General features: G+C 53.4%; 1 protein-coding gene across 1 annotated transcript in view; it reads left to right on the forward strand.

Moving 5' to 3' along the window:
- The first annotated feature begins 705 nt into the window (after positions 1-705).
- The window catches only part of Fam20c (FAM20C golgi associated secretory pathway kinase), a 54,492-nt gene continuing 33,338 nt past the window's right edge, over positions 706-21,859 (forward strand). Inside the window, exons 1-3 of the mRNA XM_038345161.2 lie at positions 706-1,889; positions 3,530-3,708; positions 12,338-12,416. Of these exons, the coding sequence (XP_038201089.1) occupies positions 1,297-1,889; positions 3,530-3,708; positions 12,338-12,416 (851 nt within the window). The 5' untranslated portion in view covers positions 706-1,296. The remainder of the gene's footprint in view (positions 1,890-3,529; positions 3,709-12,337; positions 12,417-21,859) is intronic.

Genomic DNA, 21,859 nt, shown 5'->3' on the forward strand with positions numbered 1-21,859 from the left:
GGGGACCCAGAAGCCCGGTGGCCACAGATGAGGCCACGTGGTAGAAGCAGATCTCCCTTAAGTGTGCACCCCGATTTAGCATCCCAGAGGGCAAGCAGTGAGACGCGCCCCGCCCACCGCCCGCGCAACCGAGCCTCTCAGCCAAGCCAGGCGCGGCGCTGCCAGGGTTAAGGCGCAGGCGTGTCCCCTGGGGTGGGGTGGGCCCGGCAGCCTTGCCGCGATTCTGGCGTCCCCTCGGATTGGGGCTCAACGCACTCCCTCGCCGTTTTCTACGCCGCGTGGCAACGTTGCCCCTTCGTCCTCCACTTAGCGGGCTGCGGGGACCGAGGTGCCAGGACACCGCCCGGAGGGGAGCTCATCCGGCCGCGCAGACGCCCCGCGGGCTCCGGGGAGGGACTTGGCCTGCTTTCTGGCCTCCACTCGCCGGGGAGGAGCCGCGCGGCTGCAGCTGGCGGCGCGCGGAGCTTCAGGGACGCAGGCGACCAGGCCGAGAGCCGCGCGCGCAGAGTCGGAGTCCGCGCTGCCTGCGGGTTCTCGGTCGGGCCTCTCGGGCTCCCAGCTCAGCGCAGAGGAGGCGCGGCGACACCGCGGGGCGCGGCCGAGGGGAGGAGAGAACGGAGCGCGGGCGAGCGCCGAGCCGGCCGGGCCTCGCGGGGCAGCTGCTCCGCCAATCTGCGGGCGCTGACGCGGGGGGCGGCTCCACGGCGCTCGGATATCAGCTGGCCTGGCGCGGGGCGCCTGGAGCTCCGCCGTGCGGGCGCTGCGCTCCGGGTCTGCCCGCTGCACCTGCCAGATCGCGGCTTCGCCCCGCGCGCCCCCTCGTGCTTCCCTTCTCGCCCCAGTCTCTCCAGCCCGGCCTTCTAGCCGCAACCTGACAACGCGGAGAAGTGGCTTTGTCACCCGCCCAACACCCGGAGTGGCCCAGCGGGAGCTTTGCACTCTGGATCGGAACCGTCGCGCCCCGGCCAGGATGAACAGCCGCGCCTTTTGCCTACACGCCCAATGAGTGTGGTAGCCGTCCCGGAGACCTTCGTCCGCTGCTGTGTTCCCTGTCACTTCTGCCACCAGGTCCACCGACAAAGGCCACTGGCTTCCCCCAGAGATGGCCTGGAGAGTTGGGGCTTTGGTGGCGGGTGTCCTCCACGACGTCCAAGTCTGGGGACAGCCCCTAAGCCGGTAGCTGCTCGTGCGCTGAATGGACCTTGACCCGCGAGTCGTTGCCGGCTTGGTGCCAAGCTGAGGGGTGCCGGTGTAGCGCGCGTCCGGAACCCCCTGAGCACGCTGGCCAGTGCGGCCATGAAGATGATCCTGGTGCGCAGGTTTCGCGTGCTCATCCTGGTGGTATTCCTACTGGCTTGCGCTTTGCACATTGCTGTTGACCTGCTACCCAAGCTGGACCGGCGCGCTGCGCGATCCACGGGGGAACCCGGCTGTTCCTGCGCTCAGCCGGCGGCAGAAGCAGCTGGCCCAGGCTGGGCCCAGGCGAGGAGCCGCCCGGGGGAGTCCGCCGGTGGCGAAGCAGGCTGGCCCAACAAGCATACACTGCGCATCCTGCAAGATTTCAGCTCAGATCCAGCCTCTAACCTAACCTCCCACTCCTTGGAGAAGCTGCCTCCTGCAGCAGAGCCAGTTGATCACGCCCCACGGGGCCAGGAGCCCGGCTCCCCGCCACTCCGTGACCGTGCACACCGCCCGCTGCTAAGAGACCCTGGGCCTCGGCCACGGGTGCTGCCCCCTGACCCCAGCGGGGACGGATCACTCTTAGCCAAATTGTTTGAGCACCCACTCTACCAGGGTGCTGTGCCTCCTCTGACAGAGGACGACGTCCTGTTTAATGTGAACAGCGACATCAGGTTTAACCCCAAGGCAGCGGCAGAAAATCCAGACTGGTGAGCAGAAAATGAGAGGCTGGGGTGGGACTGGTACGGCCGCTCCTTCCGGGAATAAAGACACCCCCTAGAAGGCTGTTTCACAGGCCAAGCATTTTGTGTGCCGTTAGGAACCCTTAAAGGAGGCTGGGTAGGACGCCTGGTGGGCGGGGCAGATGCGCCTCTTGCTCTGGGCCCTGCCTTTGTCTCCACAATGATTTTCTAGGGAGAAGGGCTGATGGGGTTTGGGAGGCCCCCAGTACCCTGGTGTGGGAAGCTGGCGGCCCACCAGGAGCCACGGGAGCCCAGTGCTCCACCTACAAGGAAGCATGCTGGCCAGCCCTGGCGATGGCTGGGGAAGCAGATGAATGAATATGTTGGGAGAGTCAGCCAGGGAGAGTGGGAGCCGCCTTCCCCTGGGAGGGGCTGGGCTGCTGGCTCTGAGACCGATGGGTGAGCTGTTCGGGGTGGACACCTCCAGAAAGCCTGAATGTACCTAATAAGTCTTTTAAGTTCAGTCACTGGGAACAAAAGCAGCTGAGAAGTGATGTTGGCAGTGTGGAGAGAGACCTCCTGGCAAAGACGCGAACCGGGCCACCCTGCCTGGCGCTGGGGAGGAAGACGAGCCATCCTGGAGTTATCTTCCAAGCTGCCCAGCTTTGTGTCCACCCCCTCCCCCACAGCTGCACAGATCCAAATAAGCCCAGCAGAGTGAAATATTAACCACCAGCTGGCTAGAGCAAATAACCTGCAAAGGTTCCCGGGCAGCCCGTCCAAAACAGCCTTAGAAATCCTTTCTCTCCCTGGAATGTGACCAGGCCCTGTGCCTTGAGCCTGCACATGGGAGCTGTTTGGTGGCTTCTGGGCTGTGCTGGCCCAGAAACTATCCAGCAGAGGCCGCAGAGAGAGTGGTCAGGGTGTGGCTTCTTGGAGGACCCCAGCCCCTCCTTTTGCTTCTAGTGCAGTACAGACTGGAGTTGAGTCCTCACCTGTCAATGAAGCAGAGCTAAAGCGGCCCCTCTTCCCCTCCAGCCTAGCATACTCCCAGAGGGTCTGCTCTTCCTCCAGACAACCCCATGGCCAGAGAAGGCAGGCAGCAGGTCTTCTTCTGAACCCGGGCTGGAGTGACTGATTCCGTCGTCCAGTCCTCCCCACCTATGGCTGCACTCGTTAAAATCAAATTTAGCCCCTTGCATCATCCTGTCCCTGGCCTTTGGAACAAAGGCAGCAAGCCGGGGAGGTTTCTGGCTGGCTGGGTGTGCCTACGACTTTCAGGCTGTCTGGTCCCAGGAAAAGCTGACAGTCCCTTCCCACACACTCCCAGCTGACATCATTCTTATGGGGGGGCACTTTCGGTGACCCCCAAGACAGAGGCGCTGGGATAGCGCTGACACTCCGGGTCTAGACCAGTGGTAGTTAGGGTTGTCTGTGGCGTCTCTGGAGGGTAAATAGGAATTACAGGTCTCCAGGTGTGTCATTAGGCCGTGGAACCGCAGCCGGGGAGGGAAGTGCAGACAAGGCAGTGCACAGGCAGCTTTTAGTGAACCTGTACTTTGAGCCCAGAGTCGCAAGCCCTGACCCTCAGGACCAGCTCCCCAGCATTCCTCGGCCTCTTGTTTCTCTGTTGACACTTGACTGTAGTCTCTCTTTGTTCCGTGTAGGCCACAGGAAGGTGCTGAAGGAGCAGAATTCTTGCCTACTGGCGAAGCAGCCGTGGACCTCTATCCTAACTGGCTCAAATTCCACATCGGCATCAACCGGTATGAGCTGTACTCCAGGCACAACCCGGCCATCGACGCCTTGTTGCAGGACCTTGGCTCTCAGAAGATCACCAGCGTTGGTAGGTAGCCACCTGCTTGCCCCTGGCGCAAGTGCACCTTGGTGTGGGCACAGCAGGGCTGTACGGAGCTGGTTTCCTAGGCAGGTCTCTGGCAAAGGAGCTGCTTTTTCGGGGGTGTCTAGGTGGTCACCTTGAGGATCCAGGAGCCAGATGGATGCTTCGAGGTTCATTGCTGGCAAGTGCAGGTCATCCTTTTGACCCCCGATAGTGTTATATACACAGACATATAGGCCTTCCCTCCCCTGTAAAAGAATACCCTGGTGACCCACAGTGGCTGCAGCACCTCCTGCCAGCACCTATGCGTGGGCCACCTTTCTTCCTCCTGCAGGGGCAGCTAGATTGCATGGCTTAGCCAGGGTGGATGTTCTGAACCTGCTCCCTTTGAAACTCAGTAGGGGTTTAGGGATCTCACCAGGTCAAGGGGAAGCAAAGCTGGAACCTGGGTATCCTGGATTGAGCGGTGTTAAAGGAACATCTCCAGGTTTTTTGTGAAATCGTTTTCTGTTGCAGGAAAACAGCATATCGGGGCAGTTTCTGAGCAGGTTTTGGACTGTTCTCAGGTTGTGAGTGGTTGATAGTCCCTGTGGCTTGAGAGGGGGCATAGGACAGGCTGAGGGCTGGGGCTGTGCAGGGGTGGCCCTGGTGTGCTCAGCTGCACGTGCTTGGGTAGCCTGCCATGTGTCTTGAAAGCAGATCTGCTAACAGGCTCCCTCCGGTTATGGGCTTGGGGCCAATTGCTGACATGGAGCAGTTAGAAGCTGCCTGCCTGCGGCAACCACCTCTTTAGAGGTGTCTGGGGCTCTGCTGATCAGCATGCTGGGCTCTTGCCTGGTCAAAAAAGCCGGGACCCACCGTTTCCCCAAGGTTTGGCCAACTCACTTAGTAAAAAAGATTAATCTAACAATCTTCCACCCTCCCTTCTTCTGCCAGAGAGATCCGAGTGCACCCCCACCTGACCCTGCCATGCCCCATGTGGAATCCAGAGGCTTCAGGATGAGTGAGGAATAGTCCTTGTTAGCACAGGGACTTTGTTTTAAAAGAGCCACAGTCCATGCCCCTTTCTCTTTGGAGTATAATACAACTGTTAAAGAAATACCCAAGCTGGGCATGAAAGTGAAACCTGTCATCTAGCTATGCAGTAGGCTGAGACAGGAAAATTGAAAGTCCAAGGTCAGCCTGGGTAACTTAACAAGACCCTTTTCTTAGAAACAGAAACAGAAAAGAAGACTGGGACTGTAGCTTAGTAGTAGAATCCCCCAGTGAGTGGCTGGGGGTATGATGGCCCAGTGGTAGAGCACCTGCCTAGAATCGCCCAATGAGGGACTGGAGTGTGGCTCAGTGGGAGAGCAATTCCTAGCACGTCAAAGACCTAGCGGTGAGATCAGCTTCCAGAAGTACTGCTGCCTCTGTCAGCCATTCAGCTGAGAAGTAAAGAACATGTACTACAGTGACCTTGAAGAGGGTGACATCCTTAGGCACATGGAGGGACAAGCTCGAGTGCTATCTGATCCCCACTGCTGTCCAGCTGTTGTGGGGGCTTCAGTTGTTAGTTCCTATTCTCACTGATACCTGTTCTATGCAAAGGTGAGGGGATCTATCCTGGGATCTCAGATCAGGGCAGATTGTGGTTCCAGGGCCTCACCAGAAGCTGTGCTAACCCCAAGGAACTTTGTTTATTATCTTCATGTACTTAACTTTGAGCCACCGCCCCCCCCCTTAGTCTGATTTACTTGGAAAGGATGATGGTGCTAGGACCCTGACTTCATAGTAGGATGAGCAGCTCGGTTGCTGATGAGGAAGCAGCCTAGAGTTGACCTGTGCCTTGGTATAGTGGAGCATCCTGGAGTCAGCCAGTACCCTTCTGGGCCACGGGATGCTTGAGTGGATCCTACACTGATGTGCTAAACACAATGACTGGAGTGGTTTTCATCCATTCCCAAAATGGACGTGCTGGGTCCTTCATTCTGCAGGTGCCCAGAAACTATCGGAAGGTAATCAGTAGAAATGGCCATCACCCAGGCAGACAAAGGACACTGCCCCCCCCCACAGAGAGTGCTGAGGGATCCCAGCTGTACCAATCACTAGCCACAGTGACTTCAGTCAAACGGCTGCCCGGCAGCAAAATGTGATCCAACTTGAATGCATCTGGGGGTTGATACATGAGTTTGAGATCATTGTAAAAGGTGCCCTTTTCTCCCAAGGTGAGGTCATGCCTGCGTCGGGGCTGGGAGTGTTGGTTGTGAGGTTCTGACCCCCTAGTATTGGGGATCACTGCTAGCAGGGTATACGTCACTGGAATGCTTCCTTTCTGGGTCCACCAGTTCTGCTGCCCGGAAGGTTCAAAGATGTGACACCTGCCCCACAAATAGAGAAGGCTTCGGGGTGTAAATAGGAGTCAGGGGCAAGAGCAGAACTGGAGAGCCCCTGCCTGGTGGATCTCCGTGTGGCAACAATGTTTCAAGTAACACCAAGCCACTTTGCCTAGGGACCTGGAGTCAAAACAGGTGCCTGTATCTTCTCGGGCTGCAGAGTTTAAACCTGGATAAGTGGACCAGACATCTTGCTCCAAGGGGAGCATCCTGAAATGACTGGCCATGGCCGCAGCACAATGCCCTGGAGATTGCACACTGTCCTGGAGGCTGCCTGTTGGAGGCAACTTCCTGCCACCCTGGCTTACCTGACTCATCCTGAGCTGCTACAGAAGTTGTCGTGGGTGTAAAGGTCCAGCCAAAGTTTTGAGCACACATCTGGCTCCTTGAGACATAGTCTTTCCTGGACATTCATTGTAGTGTAGCCACTGGGTAGGTGACAAGCTGGGTGCACATAGACAGGATTTGCTTCTGCCCAGGGCCTGGTGCTACCATGACCTGGAGTAAAGTGGAACCTTCTAAAGCTAGTCCTGCCTTCCAACTTCCTCCCACAACTAGGGAAACTGAGGAGACAGAGAAGGAAGATTTGCTGGTGGGTAATATCCCCTTGTTTCTGATTCAAGTTTCCCTGGGGCCGACCAATGATGACTTTAATTTTTTGTATTTTTAATTTTGTGGGTATGTATATTTGAGGATGTATGAGTAGGTGTATTGTGTTTATTAGTGTCTGTGCACATGTGTGTATAGGTGTGTGTGTGCGGGTGTCTGCAGCTGTTTATGTGCCCATGGTGTGAAGGTCTGAAGCTGACATTAGTGTTTCAACTCGTTTTTCATTTTTAACTTGTTGAGTCGGGGTCACTCACTGAATCTCGAGCATTCCGGCGCTAACTAGTCTAGCTAGCCAGCTTGCTGGGGGATTCCCTGTCTGCCTCATTAGGGCTAGGATTGCACGTAGCCGCCACATCTGTACAGCTTTTACTTGGGTCCTGGGGTTCCAAACTCTGGTCTGTGTGCTTGCACAACTAGCACATTATCCACCAAGCCATCCCCCCAACCCCAGAAGTGGTGGCTTTAATCTTCAAGTTATTCATCTCACTATGAAATATGGAGCCGGGAAATGACTCTTGTGATGGAAAATAGTGCCAGGGGGGTTCCATGCCCTCTTGGAATGGTTCCATCACGTCTCGCCTGTTTAGAACCTCTTGCTCCTTTTCACGAGGCTCTGTGTGGCCCACAGTGCAGCTAGCCAAGGCCAATAGAGATTTATTTATAGCCAGGCTCCAGGCTGCCTGGTAACAGGCCGCTGCTACCTTTAAAGAGACTACACACATCCACCTCTGCTCAGCAGGAAGTGGCCCGCCATGCCTTTGACTGGGACTGGTGGTAATCAAATTGCTACCATGTACAATCATGGATGCTAATGCTCTACACTTGAAATTACTCGGGGGGAGAAGTCTCCCTGGAAGCAGAGGGTGAGGCAGCCTCTGGCCTGAGGAGAGATCTCTTAAGGTGGCTCCATGTAGGTCAGATCAAGGCTCGTGGTATCGAGAACAAGGCAGAACAAAAGAAAATTACGCCACCAGACTGAAGTCCTTGTCACTAATTGATCTGCCGGAGGGAAAGAATGGATGGAGATGAAATCTGGGAGAATTGGCTGTGAGCTTCAAGGAATAAAGGACCCATGACTGGGGTGCCCCGGAAATACTGCCTATGAAGGGGCGGGGGTGCGGAGACTTCTCATTCCTGTCTGATGAGACAGAGCTAGTATAGTTCTCAAGAGGCAGTACCAGCCACAGCAGGGTTACAGGCCCTTGCCTCTGACTCAGGGCATGCATGTAGGGTGGGGGAAGAGGGTGACTGCGGTCACAGAGCTCAGCGGTAGAGGGACCCCCTGAAATAACAAGGATCCCAAGATCAAGTGCACCAAGTACATGGCTATTGCCTGCTCAGTGCCATAGGTTGGAAGGTCAGGAGCCGAGGGTAGTCTCCAGTGGGGATTTGGGTTGCCCCATCCAACCCCACCCCTGCCTGTTTTCTCCTTGTGCAGACAGGAAGCTGCAAGGATTGAGCCCAGCTCCCACTCACTGTCTTGGCTTTCTTCAAGCCAAGCTCCATCGGTGTATTTCTGGGCTTTCTTGTGACTGCCACTCTCAAAATAAAAGTGAGCTGCCTGAGAGGCAGCATGACATAGTAACACCAGGCTGCAGGCCACTAGGGCAGAAGGTGCCCCACGTGTGCCTGGTCTGAGCCAGGGACGTCTCCGAAGCCGGAAAGCCTCTCAATGGGCCAGAAGTTTGGAGACCTGGCTGCAGCCACCGTCAACGCCTGCTCGCTCAGCTTGTCCAGCCCCTTGTGTCAGGGTGGGTGGCTGCAAGGCCAGGGTCAGCGACTCTGCCTCTGGCCACCACATAAATGTGCCCCGTGCCCATTTCCTCATGTCAAAGATTGGCAGGTGGAAGGGGACTGTATGCCCAGCGTCTGAGCCACAGGCATGCTTCTCCAGTTCAGTGACATGTGAGACAGGCCAGGAAAGGCTGAGTGACATATTCTCTGAATGTGAGTCTTCCCTAGGGAGGCCTTCACTTACATTGCAAACACCTGCCTCCATTAATCTTCTAGAACAACCCCTTAAAAGGCAGCAAGGTGTGTGTGTGTGTGTGTGTGTGTGTGTGTGTGTGTGAAAATAGTCGCCTGGATGAGTCGACCAAGGTCAAGTCCAGCAGTGGTGATAGTCCCCAAGGGCCACCAGTCAATGTCTCAGGTGTGGCCCATTTCCTTAGTGCCCACCGGGGACAGCCTAGTACAGAAGCTGGTGGGTGTTCTCATCTGTTGCCCAGCTAGACAGACACCCTGAGCCTTTGCTGTAACACAAAGCAGTCTGTGTCAAATAGGTGGGGTCTGGGCTCCGACCAGAGAATACCCCCAGCCGGCTTCAGGCAGCTTGCAGGGCTAAGGGTGGACTGAGTTAGGACAGAGCCTTACAGTTTGTACCTCAGTCACCTCAGAGCTCTGTGTTCTACAGCTCCTGGTTGCCTCCTTGGCGTCAGGGCAATGGGGAGGCAGATGGGACCCCCTTAGGAAAAGACTGACTAGACTAGGAGGTAGCTCAGTGGGTAGCGTGCTTGACTAGCATGCTCAAAGCCCTGGGCCGTACCTAGCACGGCATAGACAGCACTGAGGACATGCGGAGGCGAGAGGGTCACGAGTTCAAGGTCGTCCTCAGCTACATAGCCAGTTTTCAGTTACGCGAGAGCCTGTTCAAAGCAAGAAAAGCAGGTGGTGAGGGGGGGGTGGGGGGGAGGGGGAGGAGCGGAGACAGACCAGGCTGACCAGATTAACACAATATTTTGCTATCTGAAAGCCCGGATTACAAACTTTAAAAAGAGCCTGGCCCAGGAAGGAACCATTAAACCCAGGAGTCTCTGTGATGAAGCGAAAATGGGTCGTACACGGAGACTTGATGGTGCCACCAACTTTTTAATCACTTCCTTCTTTTCCGCTTTACCAGAAACGCGGTGGATGTTCCTTGTGCAAATTTAGAAAGCACAGATAAGGAAAAACAGAAAATTAAAATCCCCTGCCAGGCTCCCAAGGGAGAGGTGCAGGCTCGCTGCCGGTCTGTGTATCGGGGCTGAAAAACCCATGTGTCCCTGTCTTCAGGGGGAAAATGAGCTTCCTGGAGCATGAATGTTTCATAAGCTGCTTGCTCAATAGTCAAACCGTAAGCACTTTGCTGTGTCACTCAGAAGGAAGGCAGGGTGGTAGTCACACCTGCCCTCACTGCTGTGGTTGCATCCCGAGTTTGAAAGGAGCAGGACGTGTGTGGTGGCCCAAGAAGGACACCATCTCGTACCAGCCACTCTGGTCTGGCGGAGCCCAAAATCAGTCTTATGTCCCTAGTGAAGCCCGTCATACACAGCCAACAGCCAGGCCCCCTGCTAATACCAGCCGGGGAACTGACCCCACTGTACAGGTGAGTCCAGGCCACTGCTGTTCTTTGAGCCTAATCCTCTCCACAGCCTTGTGAAGGAGTATCATGTGACTTTCCCTGAGGGATGGGAACAAACACAGCTTGGCCTGTGGGAGGGTCTTCTCTCCCCACCAATTCTTTCTGCTTATATCAACTAGGAGGAGGGACTCCTGTGATTCTTGCAAGTTTCAGGAACTTCCTAAGCCTTTTAAGTTTCATTTACTTCCTAAATCTTTTTTAAAAAGATTTATTTATTTATTATGTACACAGTGTTGTACCTGCATGGCAGAAGAGGGCACCAGATCTCATTATAGGTGGTTGTGAGCCACCATGTGGTTGCTGGGAATTGAACTCATGGCCTCTGGAAGAGCAGCTATTGCTCTTAACCTCTGAGCCATCTCTCCAGCCCTGCTTCCTAAATCTTAATGAGCCTCCCACCAAAAGTAATATTTTTATTTGTTCATACAAATGACATGGGCCCCACTATGTAGCCTTTGCCATCCTGGAACTCACTGTATATAACCGGCTGGCTTCAAACTCATAGAGATCCACCTGCTTCTGCCTCAGCCTCCCAAGTGCTAGAATTTAAAGCATGTGCCCAACCAAGGGGAAATGTTTTAATTTGAAGGAGATATCTGCACAATGATAAGCAATCATCTATGGCCCCGTTTTATAGAAGGAGAAACTGAGGCTGGAAAAGTAAAGGTTTCATCCAGGATGTTCAGCTTGGGGAAGCTAAGCAGACTTTAGTGTCTAGATCAGAGTGGACTACCATGATCTTTCTTCCACTGAACTTTTTTTTTTGTTTTGAGGCAAGGTCTTACTATGTAACTCTAGGTAGCCTTGAATTCACTATGCAGACCAGGCTGGCCTGGAACTCATAGAGATCTACCTGTCTCTGCCTCTGAAGTACTTAGATTAAATATGTGTGCCACTGTGCCCAGCTCCACCAAACCTTCACACTTACTCTTCTGTGGCACACACACACACACACACACACACACACACACACACACACACACACACGAGCCTCCCCTGACCCTGGTACCGACAGCCACAGTCCTCTGCCAGTCCTGTTATACCTGGGACCCAAACAGCAAGAGCATTGCCCTGACTGTCACCACCACCTGTTTTCAGATTCTAGAGACCCCACTGCAGCCTTTCTGTCCTTTGCCTTCCTCACCACCACCCCCTCAGTACCTACGTCTGCTCTCTTGTGACCAACCCGAGGCCTCTCTCCCCGAGAAGTGGCTCTCACAATGACCTCAGGCTGCAGCCTGCATTGCCTCCTACACCAAGGAGTCTAAAGTTATCTCGCCCTTTGTAACTTCCTATCTACCCGCATGTCCAGTGTAGGCTCTGACTCCGTTACATCTGTGATGTTATCACTTGCTCTGAGCCTGCCAAGGATACGGGATGCCTCTGTACACACCAGGCAAGCTCCCATGTAGACAGGCTTGGCTACATTGTACAGTGTGATGGCCCCTTTGTGTCCTTGTCCCTTGAACAACCTTGGGGGCCTTTGTCACAGCTGACCTGGAACAGAAAAAAACCCTGTGACTTTCCTTTCCCCTCTTTCATTAACAAAAGGGAAAGCCAAGGTTGGGGAAAGAAAGGTCGTTTTGTAAATCCATCGGCTTTCTGACATGGTAAGGTGCCAGAACAATGTGTCATATCCCTCCATGTCCTAATGATGTAGGAGCTTCTAACCTAAGGTATTTGGGGGTCTTCTCAGAGAGACCACTCTGACCGTCACTAAATCCTAGTAGCTGGCCCTGTACCTAGGGAAGCAGTGGTGTGTGTGTGTGTGTGTGTGTGTGTGTGTGTGTGTGTGTGTGTGTGATGTAGATACAGGTGGGTATTGGGGGTGTGTAAGGAAGGGGATGTTTATATAGGACTGGGAGTGTGGGGTGTTTATGGGTATGGAGGTCTTCATGGGGGCGTAGGGTGTGTGTAGGTGTGAGCATGTGTTTGTGTGAAGGTGTGCATGTGTGTGGCTGCACTCCTGGACTGGCAGGCAAGTGCAACTGCCCATCCCCTGGACCCTTTGTGGGCTCACACTGTGGAGTTTGCTTATACCAGACTGATGTATCAGAAGGGGGTCCAGCTAGCTGGGGTGCATCATTGCTGCAAACCCTATCTTCTCAGGCACAATGGGATCCCCTCGCCACACGAAGAAGATTCGGCTGGCTGGTGACTAGAGCTTTTGTCTGATTCTGCTGCCTGGGGGCAGTTGGGGGTCTAAGGCAGCCACTGAGTCACCCTGTTTGTTCTTCCCTCCCTCCTGCAGCCATGAAGTCAGGGGGCACACAGCTGAAGCTCATCATGACCTTCCAGAATTACGGGCAGGCGCTATTCAAACCCATGAAGTAAGTGCCTAACACTAGGGTGGGCATGAGGCCGGGCCGCCGTGTGCAGGCCGGCCTGGGGAGGCAACATTTACCTGGGGTGAAATGCAGTGTCAGCTAAGTGAGTAGCCAGGCTGTCTGCACCCTCCTGGTCCCTCTCCAGCCTGATGCCATCATTACACACCTGGGGATGGTTGTCCATCTTGTTCTGGGAGGGTGAATGTTTGTATTTAACATGAGGCTGGCAATGTGGGCATGTAAGGGATCCCTGGAGGGAAGAGTGTGTTTTTCTAACAGGCTCAGAGACTGTGGGGGGACTCCACACAAGGCCTGGGTTGCCATCTAGAGCTCTGCAGGTGGTATGGTTTATTTCTCAGCCTGCTGTCCAGTCCAGGTGATCCGTGGGGAGCCTGTGCATCCTAAAACTCCATCCTGGGGAGATAGCTTCATCAGTAAAGGGAGTGCCACAAGAGCACGAGACCCGAGTTTGATCTGTAGCACCCACGTAAAAAGCCAGGAATGGTATTGCACACCAGTAGTCAGTGCTGGGGTGGCAGAGACAGGAGGATGCCTGGCATTCACTGGCCAGTCAGTCTAACTGAATTGGTGAGCTCCGGTTTTGGTGATAGACCCTACCTCAAAATGTAAGATGGAGAGCATGCATGTGCAACTTCATCCTAACACCAAGCAGCGCTAGAGTGGGCTCGCTACCCCACAGAGCATCTCAGAAGAGGTAGAAATCTCATCACCAGTACCAGTGAGGGAGCATGACGCAGCACGTGACCACCCGAGACACTCGGGAGTTACTAGAGCATGTATCTCATCGCCACAGACTCTGCTTGGCCCAAGAGTTTGCATTTTGCGGCAGCCAGGCTATTGTGTTGCTCTTTACAGCATGGTTTGCAGCCACAAAGGCTAAGGAGAACATGCAAGTCTTGGGAGTGAGGCTGCCGGGTACAGGTCCCCAGGGACTGCCCAGCTGCATTGACTGACCAGGTCTCCTCTTTCTGCCCTGATTTTTCTACAAATCCAGCTTTCCCTCCTATTTAACCCTCAAATTTAAAATAAATGCTAAGTACTTCGGAAGCAGGGAAGGCGCTTTGCTCTTCCTGTTTGTCCCGTGTCCCCAGGAAGATCAGCATGGGTTCAGGGAGGAGAGTGGGCCTCCTTGGCTTCCCAAGGAGGACAATGGGCCTGTTTATATGCAGGCCTGCCTTCAGGAGCCCAGACCCGAGCACCACCCACTCCCACAGGCAAAGGAAAACCTGGTTCTAGGGTTTAAGCCAGGAAACAGTGAGCCCTCTGCCGCTGCCTGTGAGGTGGCATGGCCACGGGTGCCACGTGACCACGTGACTGAGCGCAGAGTTTTTTCTCCTCTTCATGCAAGAAAGTGGTGTTTTCTGTGGTGCAAGCATCTGTCCTGTGCAGGGAGAAGAGTCGTGGGCTGGAATAGTGTATGCAATCAAGCATTGGATGTCCCTTCCCTGTAGGAACAAGCAGAGGGTCTCCAAATAGCCTATAGCCTGTAGCCTGTGTGGTCATCCCAGGATGTCCCAGAGGGCCAGATGCCAAGGAGAAGGACATGGCTTCCTGTGGCTTCTTAAGGGGGCTTTAGTGGAAACAGAATCTCACTGTATCCCAGACTGGCCTCCAAGTCAGCAATGCTCCTGCCTCAGACCTCGCAGGGTGCTGACATTACAGATATGTACCTCCATATGTCACATGAAGGAGACTTGTCCCTCCCCAAGTTCTCCCTTCCTCCTTCCTCCCTCCTCCCCTCTTCCTGTTCTTGCTCTCTTTCCTTGGGTAAATAGTTTTATGAGCCTAACCTGGCCTCAGATGTTCTCTGTAGCTGAGGATAATCCTGAACTTCTGATCCTCCTTCTCCACATCCATAGCTCTGGGATTACAGGCATGTGCCACCACACCCCGTATATGCAGTGCTGAGGATGGAAGGAACCCAGAGTGTTGTGCACGCTAAGCAAGCGCTCTACCAATCAAGCCACATTCTCGCGTTATTTTAAGGTCTCTGGTTTTCACAAGGACAGTGCCATGCGAACCTGCCTGTATAAGACCAGGGCCAAGCCAGGTGACAAATGGATCAGGACAGCCTGCTGCTGGCCAAGATCTGGGGACAATAAATGAAAATGACATCTCCTTTTCAGTCACATTCTGAGGGCATGGGCTCCGTGAGGCAGGCTTGTGCTTCCTGTCTGAGAAGTGTGTCTTTAAGCCTAGCAGAGTCCAGAGCTGTCCAGAGAGGCTCCCCGTGGCCCAGAGTTTCAGGACAGCGAACCCTGGGGATCCAGATGGCCTCCTTAGTGGAGATGGGGGCGGTTCTGGATTCTGGCTTGTGTCCTGGCGCTGTGCAAGTAGCTGGAAGGGAAGGTATGTCCAGCTGTGGACAGCTGCAACCACAGCCGTTCCCTGGAGCTCGAGTAGCCTGTGTCGCATGAAGAGGGAGGGGAATGGGTCTCTGCACTCAGGGCTTTGGTGTTTGGTTTCATCCCCACAGTAGAGTCTAAAGACAGGCTGTTCATAACTACATACAAACAAGGAACCTGGGGTGCTGAGGGGTGGTGTTGGTCCAGAGTCCTATTAAAAGCCCCCAACCTGGTGGACACCATCATATCCCAGAGTGGTCTCATAAGGGGCTGGATGGAAGCCCCTTGGGAATCCTATCTCTCCAGTTTATCCAAGGCGTTGGAGAGAGGGCTTTCAGGGCTGTGATTGGAGGAGGATAAAATAGTGTGGGAGGTACCAGTCGGGTCAGGGTGTTGCTGGGGAAACAGGTTAAGGAAACTCAGGCTCTGAAAGGGAAGGATATGTCTAAGACTAACCAAAGACAGAACCTGAGGCCAGCCTGAATTTTCTCTTCAAAATGGGCATGGGGGCGGGGGTTGTGGGTGGGGTCCCCATGCCGGCAAGTGGCACAGTTTGCTGTAAACTTCCCACACTATCTGTCTGGGTCATTTTAGTGTTCCTCCATGGACCAGGTGCAGAAATTTCTGGGCACCTGAGACTCATTGACTCCAGTTATCTTGCCAGAAACTGATGACCCTAATGACCTTGGGCAAGGCCCAGGACTTGACACTGCTGCCCATTTTGTCCTTGCTCCTCTGAGGCTTTGAAATGACACAGTTATGGTTCTTGACAATGGCCTTAAAAAGTCAAAATCCCATGATAGGGAATGGGGAGAGAGCTCAGTCAGTAAGGTGCTCGCTGCACAAGAGGATCTAAGTTGGATCTCTAGAAGCCACGTAAAAAAGTCAGGCTTAGTGGGGCATGCCTGTCATCCCAGCACTGGGGAAGTAGAAACGGGAGGATCTCCAGGACTCGCTGTCATGCAGTGTTGGGAGTATGTATGTTAGTAGACACTAAAAGACACAACGCCCTACAGCCATGGGATCAGGGCTGTGAGCCCAGAACTTTGAAAGCTGAAGCAGGAGGATTGCCCTGAGTTTTGAGGCTGGTCTGGAATGAGTCTCTGTGGGAGGAGGGGGAGAAAAGGTAAGGGGAGAGGAGGAAGAGAAGGAAAGGAAGGAAGAAGGGAGGGACTTGGAGGAAGAGGAGGAGGAAAAAGAGGAGGAGGGGGGAGCGAGGGAGTAGAACACACAACCAGCACTACAGCCCTTGAGCTCTTGAGGAGGGGGCGGGGCTGACTTGCTTTTAAAGCAGCGGTTCTCAACCTTCCTAACACTCCAACCCTTTAATCCAGTTCCTCATGTGGTGGTGACCCCAACCAGAAAATTATTTTCATTGCTGCTTTATAACTGTAATTTTGCTAATGTTGTAGATCATAATGTAAATATCTGTGTTCTCTGATAGTCTTTGAAAGGGTCATTTGACTCCCTCCCCCCCCGCCCCGCCACTGGCATCGTGGCCCACAGTTTGAGAACTCTTGCTTTAAAGTATTTAAGGTTTTTTATTTTTATTAGTTAAAAAGTGGCTTTCCTGACGCCAGATGCACACCATGCCTTCCAAAACCACTCACTTGAATGATTGACCAGCACCACAAGCTTTCTAAGTTCTAAGAGGAAACTTTAAAAATCTAGCTACCTCTCCCCACTCCTGCCCCGGGACCCGACAACCACTAATCTCCTGTCTCGCTGTGTGGATTTGCTTATTCTGAGTTTTCACAGCCTGGGATCATGTGTTGCATGGCACTTTCTGTCTGGCCTACAGTGATGACGTCCTTTCTAATTTCATCCATGCTGGGGCATGTGCTAATGTTTCCCTTCCTTTATATTGATGAGTGATAGTCCATTGTGTGGATGGACCACGTCCTATTTACCCATCCGTCTGCTGATGAGAGCGGACTGTTCTCATGGTCTGTAATGAAAAGTGCTGCTTTGAACTGTTGGATGCATGGACATATTTTAGGGGTTCCTGCAGGGGGTACATGTGTGTTGTAAGAGGTCAATAGCGTAGATGGTGACTTTTCCATAGCTTCACAGATGGCACCTCTTCAGTTAACCTCCCTCATCCTATACACAGTGGTTCTCAACCTGTGGGTCATAACCCCTTTGGGGGTCACCTATCCTGCATTTCAGATAATTTACATTGCGAATCATAACAGCAGCCACGTTACAGTTATGAAGTAGCAATGAAAATAATTCTATGGTTGGGGGATCTCCACAACACAAAGAGCTAAATTAAAGGGTCACGGCGTTAGGAAGGTTCAGAGCCACTGCCTTCTGCAATGGCTGTCACAGACCCCAACTGTCACAAGCAATTAGGGCAGAATTTATAAAATGCATGGGAGGAGCATTTAGATTCTCATCTGAGGTTGCATGACCTTCCAAATGCACTCCTTCTCCAAGGAAGTATCAGTAGGTCTGCTCATAACAGGCTCTTGCAGCAGACAGCGCTGATCCAGTGGAAAATGGCATTTGTTTTGCTCAGAGGACCCCATTTTATAGTAAGTTTGGTGCATGTGCATTGGCCCGAGGACAACCTTGGGTGTGATCTTCAGAAACACCATCAGCTTCCTTTGAGACAGGGTCTCTCGCTGACCTAGAACTTACTAGGAGGGCCGGCCAGAAACCCAAGAGATCTGCCTGTCTCCACGTCCCCAGCATTGGAATTGCCCTCATAGGTCACCAAGCCTGACATTTTCACGGGGGTTCTGGGCACCAGACTCTTTATGCTTGCAGGGCTATTGCTTTACCACCTTGGCCATGCCCATGTTTTGGGTCTCTTAGGCACAAGCCTTGGAGGGCTACTGGAGCTCTTAACGTTCTCCATGTGTTTCCATCTCGTTTCCATGGTAGCGGTGCCGTTTTTATCATCCCACCTGCACAGCCCAGGGGGTCTACTTCCCTATTCTTTGCCAGCACCTCCTGTCATCTGTCTTTAATGGTAACTGTCCTCCTGAGTGGGAGGTGGGATTTCACAGTGGCTTTGACATGCATTCCCCGATGGCCAAGGACACCAGAGTCTTCTCACGAGCTTGTTCATCATCTGTTTGTCTTCTTTGGAGATGCACCAGGGCACCGCTCCTGCCATCCTTTTGGCTGGCTATTTGTCTCTGCTATCAAAGGGTTAAATGATTCTTATCACATAGATAGTAGTGTATAGGCTATGAGGTTATAGGGTGTCCATTTATTCATTTTTGTTATTTGTGCTTTTGGTGAACTATTTAAACTTGAATATAATTGTGTGTGTGTGTGTGTATGTGTGTGTGTGTGACAGAGAGAGAGAGAGAGGGAGGGAGGGAGGGAGGGAGGGAGGGAGGGAGGGAGGGAGGGAGGGAGGGAGGGAGGGAGGGAGGGAGAGAGAAACCATGAGGCCTTTACTGAGACTCAGTTTCTCATGTGGTCACAAAGCCTAGGGTATGCCTACTCCCAATGCTTCTCCAGAGGCTGCTTACAGGAGCAGAGCTCAGCAGGGTGGGGTAACTGCAGGCCTCAACAATACAAATATCAAATTGTTCCTGGGAAAAGAACCTCCCAGGCATGCCTGAGGCTGCCCCTGATACAACAGGACCATCTAGCAGCGGCTGATACTTCCAGAGCTCCCGGGTTGGGCCTGGCACAGACATGATTCAAGGTCCAGGCTTGTGGGAAAGCCACAGGGCTGTGACCTCTGGACGTGGGTCACTTGGATGCTGAGTAGGAGATGAGGTAATGCGTGTGTGTCTGGCTATGGTTGCTGCTTATGCAGCCATGCACAGAATACATGGGAGAAAGAGCACCTGTGGGGCAGGCAGATGGACCGGCAGGCTTCCCTCAGGAGGGTCGGGAGGATCAGGGCTGGAAGGAAAGACAGCCTTGCAAGAATACTCAGCTGGAAGCAGCCATCAGGGAGGCCACAGTGAGTGTGAAGGTCAAGTAAAGGTCAGATAGGTCCAGGCCACAGGAGGAGTTGTGTGCACAGTCCAAGAGGTTGGCTGGCACCGTCGGGATCAGGTGCCTACAAGGTTTCAGCTGCTCTTTCTGAAGCCCAGGCTTTGGTGGAGGAGGTACTACACACAGCAGTCCCCAGTGCGCTCTAGCTCCTTCCCCTCCGGCTGCTTACCGAGTGCTCGGGGCTACATGCTGAAGGGATGTCATGCCGGAAGACATGGGTTACTTATTCCTGCAGGGTCCAGTGGGAAAGTCCAGGGTCCGAGCATAGACGGAGCACGGAGTGAGGCTGGGCAGCAGCCTGCTCTGAGGACATTTATGGCATGAACATTAGCCCGTGGCTCAGATCAGTATTTGGGGTGTCAGGGTGCACAGTTCCTGCCTCAGTATGGAATGGGTGTGTCGGGGAGACAGGAAGGAGGCTCTGGGGAGAGAGAGTGGATGAGGAAGAGGGTACCCACAGAGGCTGGGCAGTCTGATGGAGGAGGATGCTTAGGAAACTGTCCTAGTCAGTTCCTTGTTGCAGGGATGAAACACTGACAGAAACAACTAAGATAGTAAAGGGTTTAACCTGGAGTCGGGGACTAAACACAGACGCCATGGCGGAACACTGCTCATTGGCTTCACACCTTGACTTGCTCAGCTTGCCTTTTTATACAGTCCAGTTCTACCTGGCCAATGGTGACGCCACCCACAGGGACCTGTACCCTCTCACGTCAATTATTAATGCCTCATAGACAATCCCAAAGGCCTCCCCTCCCAAAAGACTCATGTCTAGGGGGGAGGTTGCTCCACAAGGCAGGGGGACAATGACTCCATATACATGTCACCTGGGCTTGGCCCATTTGATTCCTGACTGCATTTGCTTTTATTTCCCAAGGGACTGGAAAAAAAAAAAAACATAGCACCTTGCTGAGGGGCTCTCAGGAACATCCGCCTTGAGTGAGCCAGGGGTGGCTGGTGGAGGCTGATCCAAGCCTGGGAAGCACCTCAGCCTCTGGCCAGTGTGACAGCATAGCCTACGGACCACCTGGTTCCTAACTAGCAAGTTGAGTACTTGTAGATCACTTGAATGCCTATAGGTGGTTGCGTGATGGTGTAACTGGGTGGTTTTGTACCTCTAGGCAACTGTGCGATCGGATGGGCTATGGCTGTGTGTGCTTCTCTGCCTGGGTGGTTCTGTGACTGGGTGGTTTGTACGGCTGTGGCAGCTGGGTGGCTGTGGCTAGCTAGGCTGCTGTGTGTCTCTGTCCCCTCTCTAGCACACAACACATCCTTTGACCTCCCCAGATAATATATGCATATTATTTGTGATGGGCTCTCCTTAATTAATAGTGGAAGAACAAGGCTTTAACAAGGCTTGAGTAGGTGAAAGTAAACAAGGAATAGGCCACAGACCAGGGTATGAAGCTTAGGTGCCAGGCCCTTGGGACACTACTGCTTGTAGGAAAGCCTGCCTGAGCTTGGATCCAGACATTGTCTGCTAAAGGGGCATAACAACTCCGGCCCAGGCTGGCCTAGAACCTACTCTGTATCTCAGGTTGGCTTTGAACTTGCAGCGATCCTCCTGCATCAGCCTCCTGAGTGCTAAAGTTGTAGGTATATGCGACCATGTCCAGTCCCTCTGGGGCTTTTTTCAGTGTTTTACAGTATACTGGTGACCTCAGTAGTCTACACTGGGCCCAGCAGTGTGTCCCTTTGACACTATAATGTGACTCGCTGTCTCAATGAGATCACAGTGGGGACCTCGTACCCCAGACTGGGTCTAGGCAGTCCTTGTAGCAGACTGAAGATTGAGGGTGGCGTCCCATGCTTTCTGTATGGATCATATCCTTGGCCTGGCTCCGCCCTAGCCTAGTTAGGAAGTGGGAGGCAGCAGCTGACAGTCAGGAGACCTAGAGCTTAGGCTGGTCCAACCTAAACCCAGATGGGCGAAAGGCATGACTTGCTCAGAAACCTCTGAGGTCCTTGAGGGGCCCAGCTGAGACAGACAATGAGAGTCTCATCCTAACAGGCTAGGCACAGAGCACCTGCCTTTAGACACCGTCGGGGGAAGATGGATGTGGCACTAGGGGCTCCTTTTCTCTGTGTGTTTCTTTTCCTGGTGACAGGAAGCCTGGTCACCAGTAAGGAGGAGTTGGGGAGGAGCTCACAGAAGGTGGAGAAGGAAGGGTGGGACGGAGACGTTGTCCACGTCACAGACTCATGGTGCCAATGCTTGGGTTTGGCCCAAAGCGCGGTGTATAAGTGAAGGGAGGAAATTAGCGCTCCGGAGACTGGGTTGGAGCAGTGACTCCACAGTTAAGAGAACTGGTTGCTCTTGTCCAGGACTCAGCACCCACATAGCAGATCACAACCATCTGTGACTCCAGTCCCAAGGGCTCTGATCCCCTCTTCTGACCTCCTTGGGCGTGAGGCATAGACATGGTGCATTTAAATACATTCAAGCCAAACATTCATACACATAAAATAATAACATAGGCTGGGTGGTGGTGGCGCACACCTTTAATCCCAGCACTCGGGAGGCCAGCCTGGTCTACAAGAGCTAGTTCCAGGACAGGCTCCAAGCTACATAGAAACCCTGTCTCAAAAAACCAAATAATAATAATAACAACAACAACAACATAGATCTGGGGAAAAGAGGAGTAGCTGAGACAGGAGAAATGTCTCAGGCAGAGAACTCTGCCTTGGTGTCAGAAATTCACTCTGAGAAGGGCAGGATCCTGTGGTCAAGGCTGTTCAGTACTAGGAAAGACAAAGGATACTGGGAGGGAGGGAAGGAAGTTTCAGACACCGAGCCACCCAGGCAGGAGGTCTTAGTGTGATCCTGGATTGAGGAAGGGACCTCAAAGAAGTTCTGCAGTTGGGAAGGGATGTAGCATGTTCCTGGGGTGAGTGGGGGATCTCAGTGTTTTCCTGGGGTGAGCAGGGAACCTCAGCATGTTCCTGGGGTGAGCAGAGCACCTCAGCGTGGTCCTGGGGTGAGCAGGAGGATCTTGGCATGTTCCTGGGGTGAGAAGGGGACCTCAGTGTGCTCCTGTGGTAGACAGGGGACCTCAACATGCTCCTGGGGTAGGCCGGGGACCTCAGTGAGTGTTGTCTGACAGACTAACCAGA

This window comes from Arvicola amphibius, chromosome 10 (assembly GCF_903992535.2).
Source record: "Arvicola amphibius chromosome 10, mArvAmp1.2, whole genome shotgun sequence".
NCBI lineage: Eukaryota > Metazoa > Chordata > Mammalia > Rodentia > Cricetidae > Arvicola > Arvicola amphibius.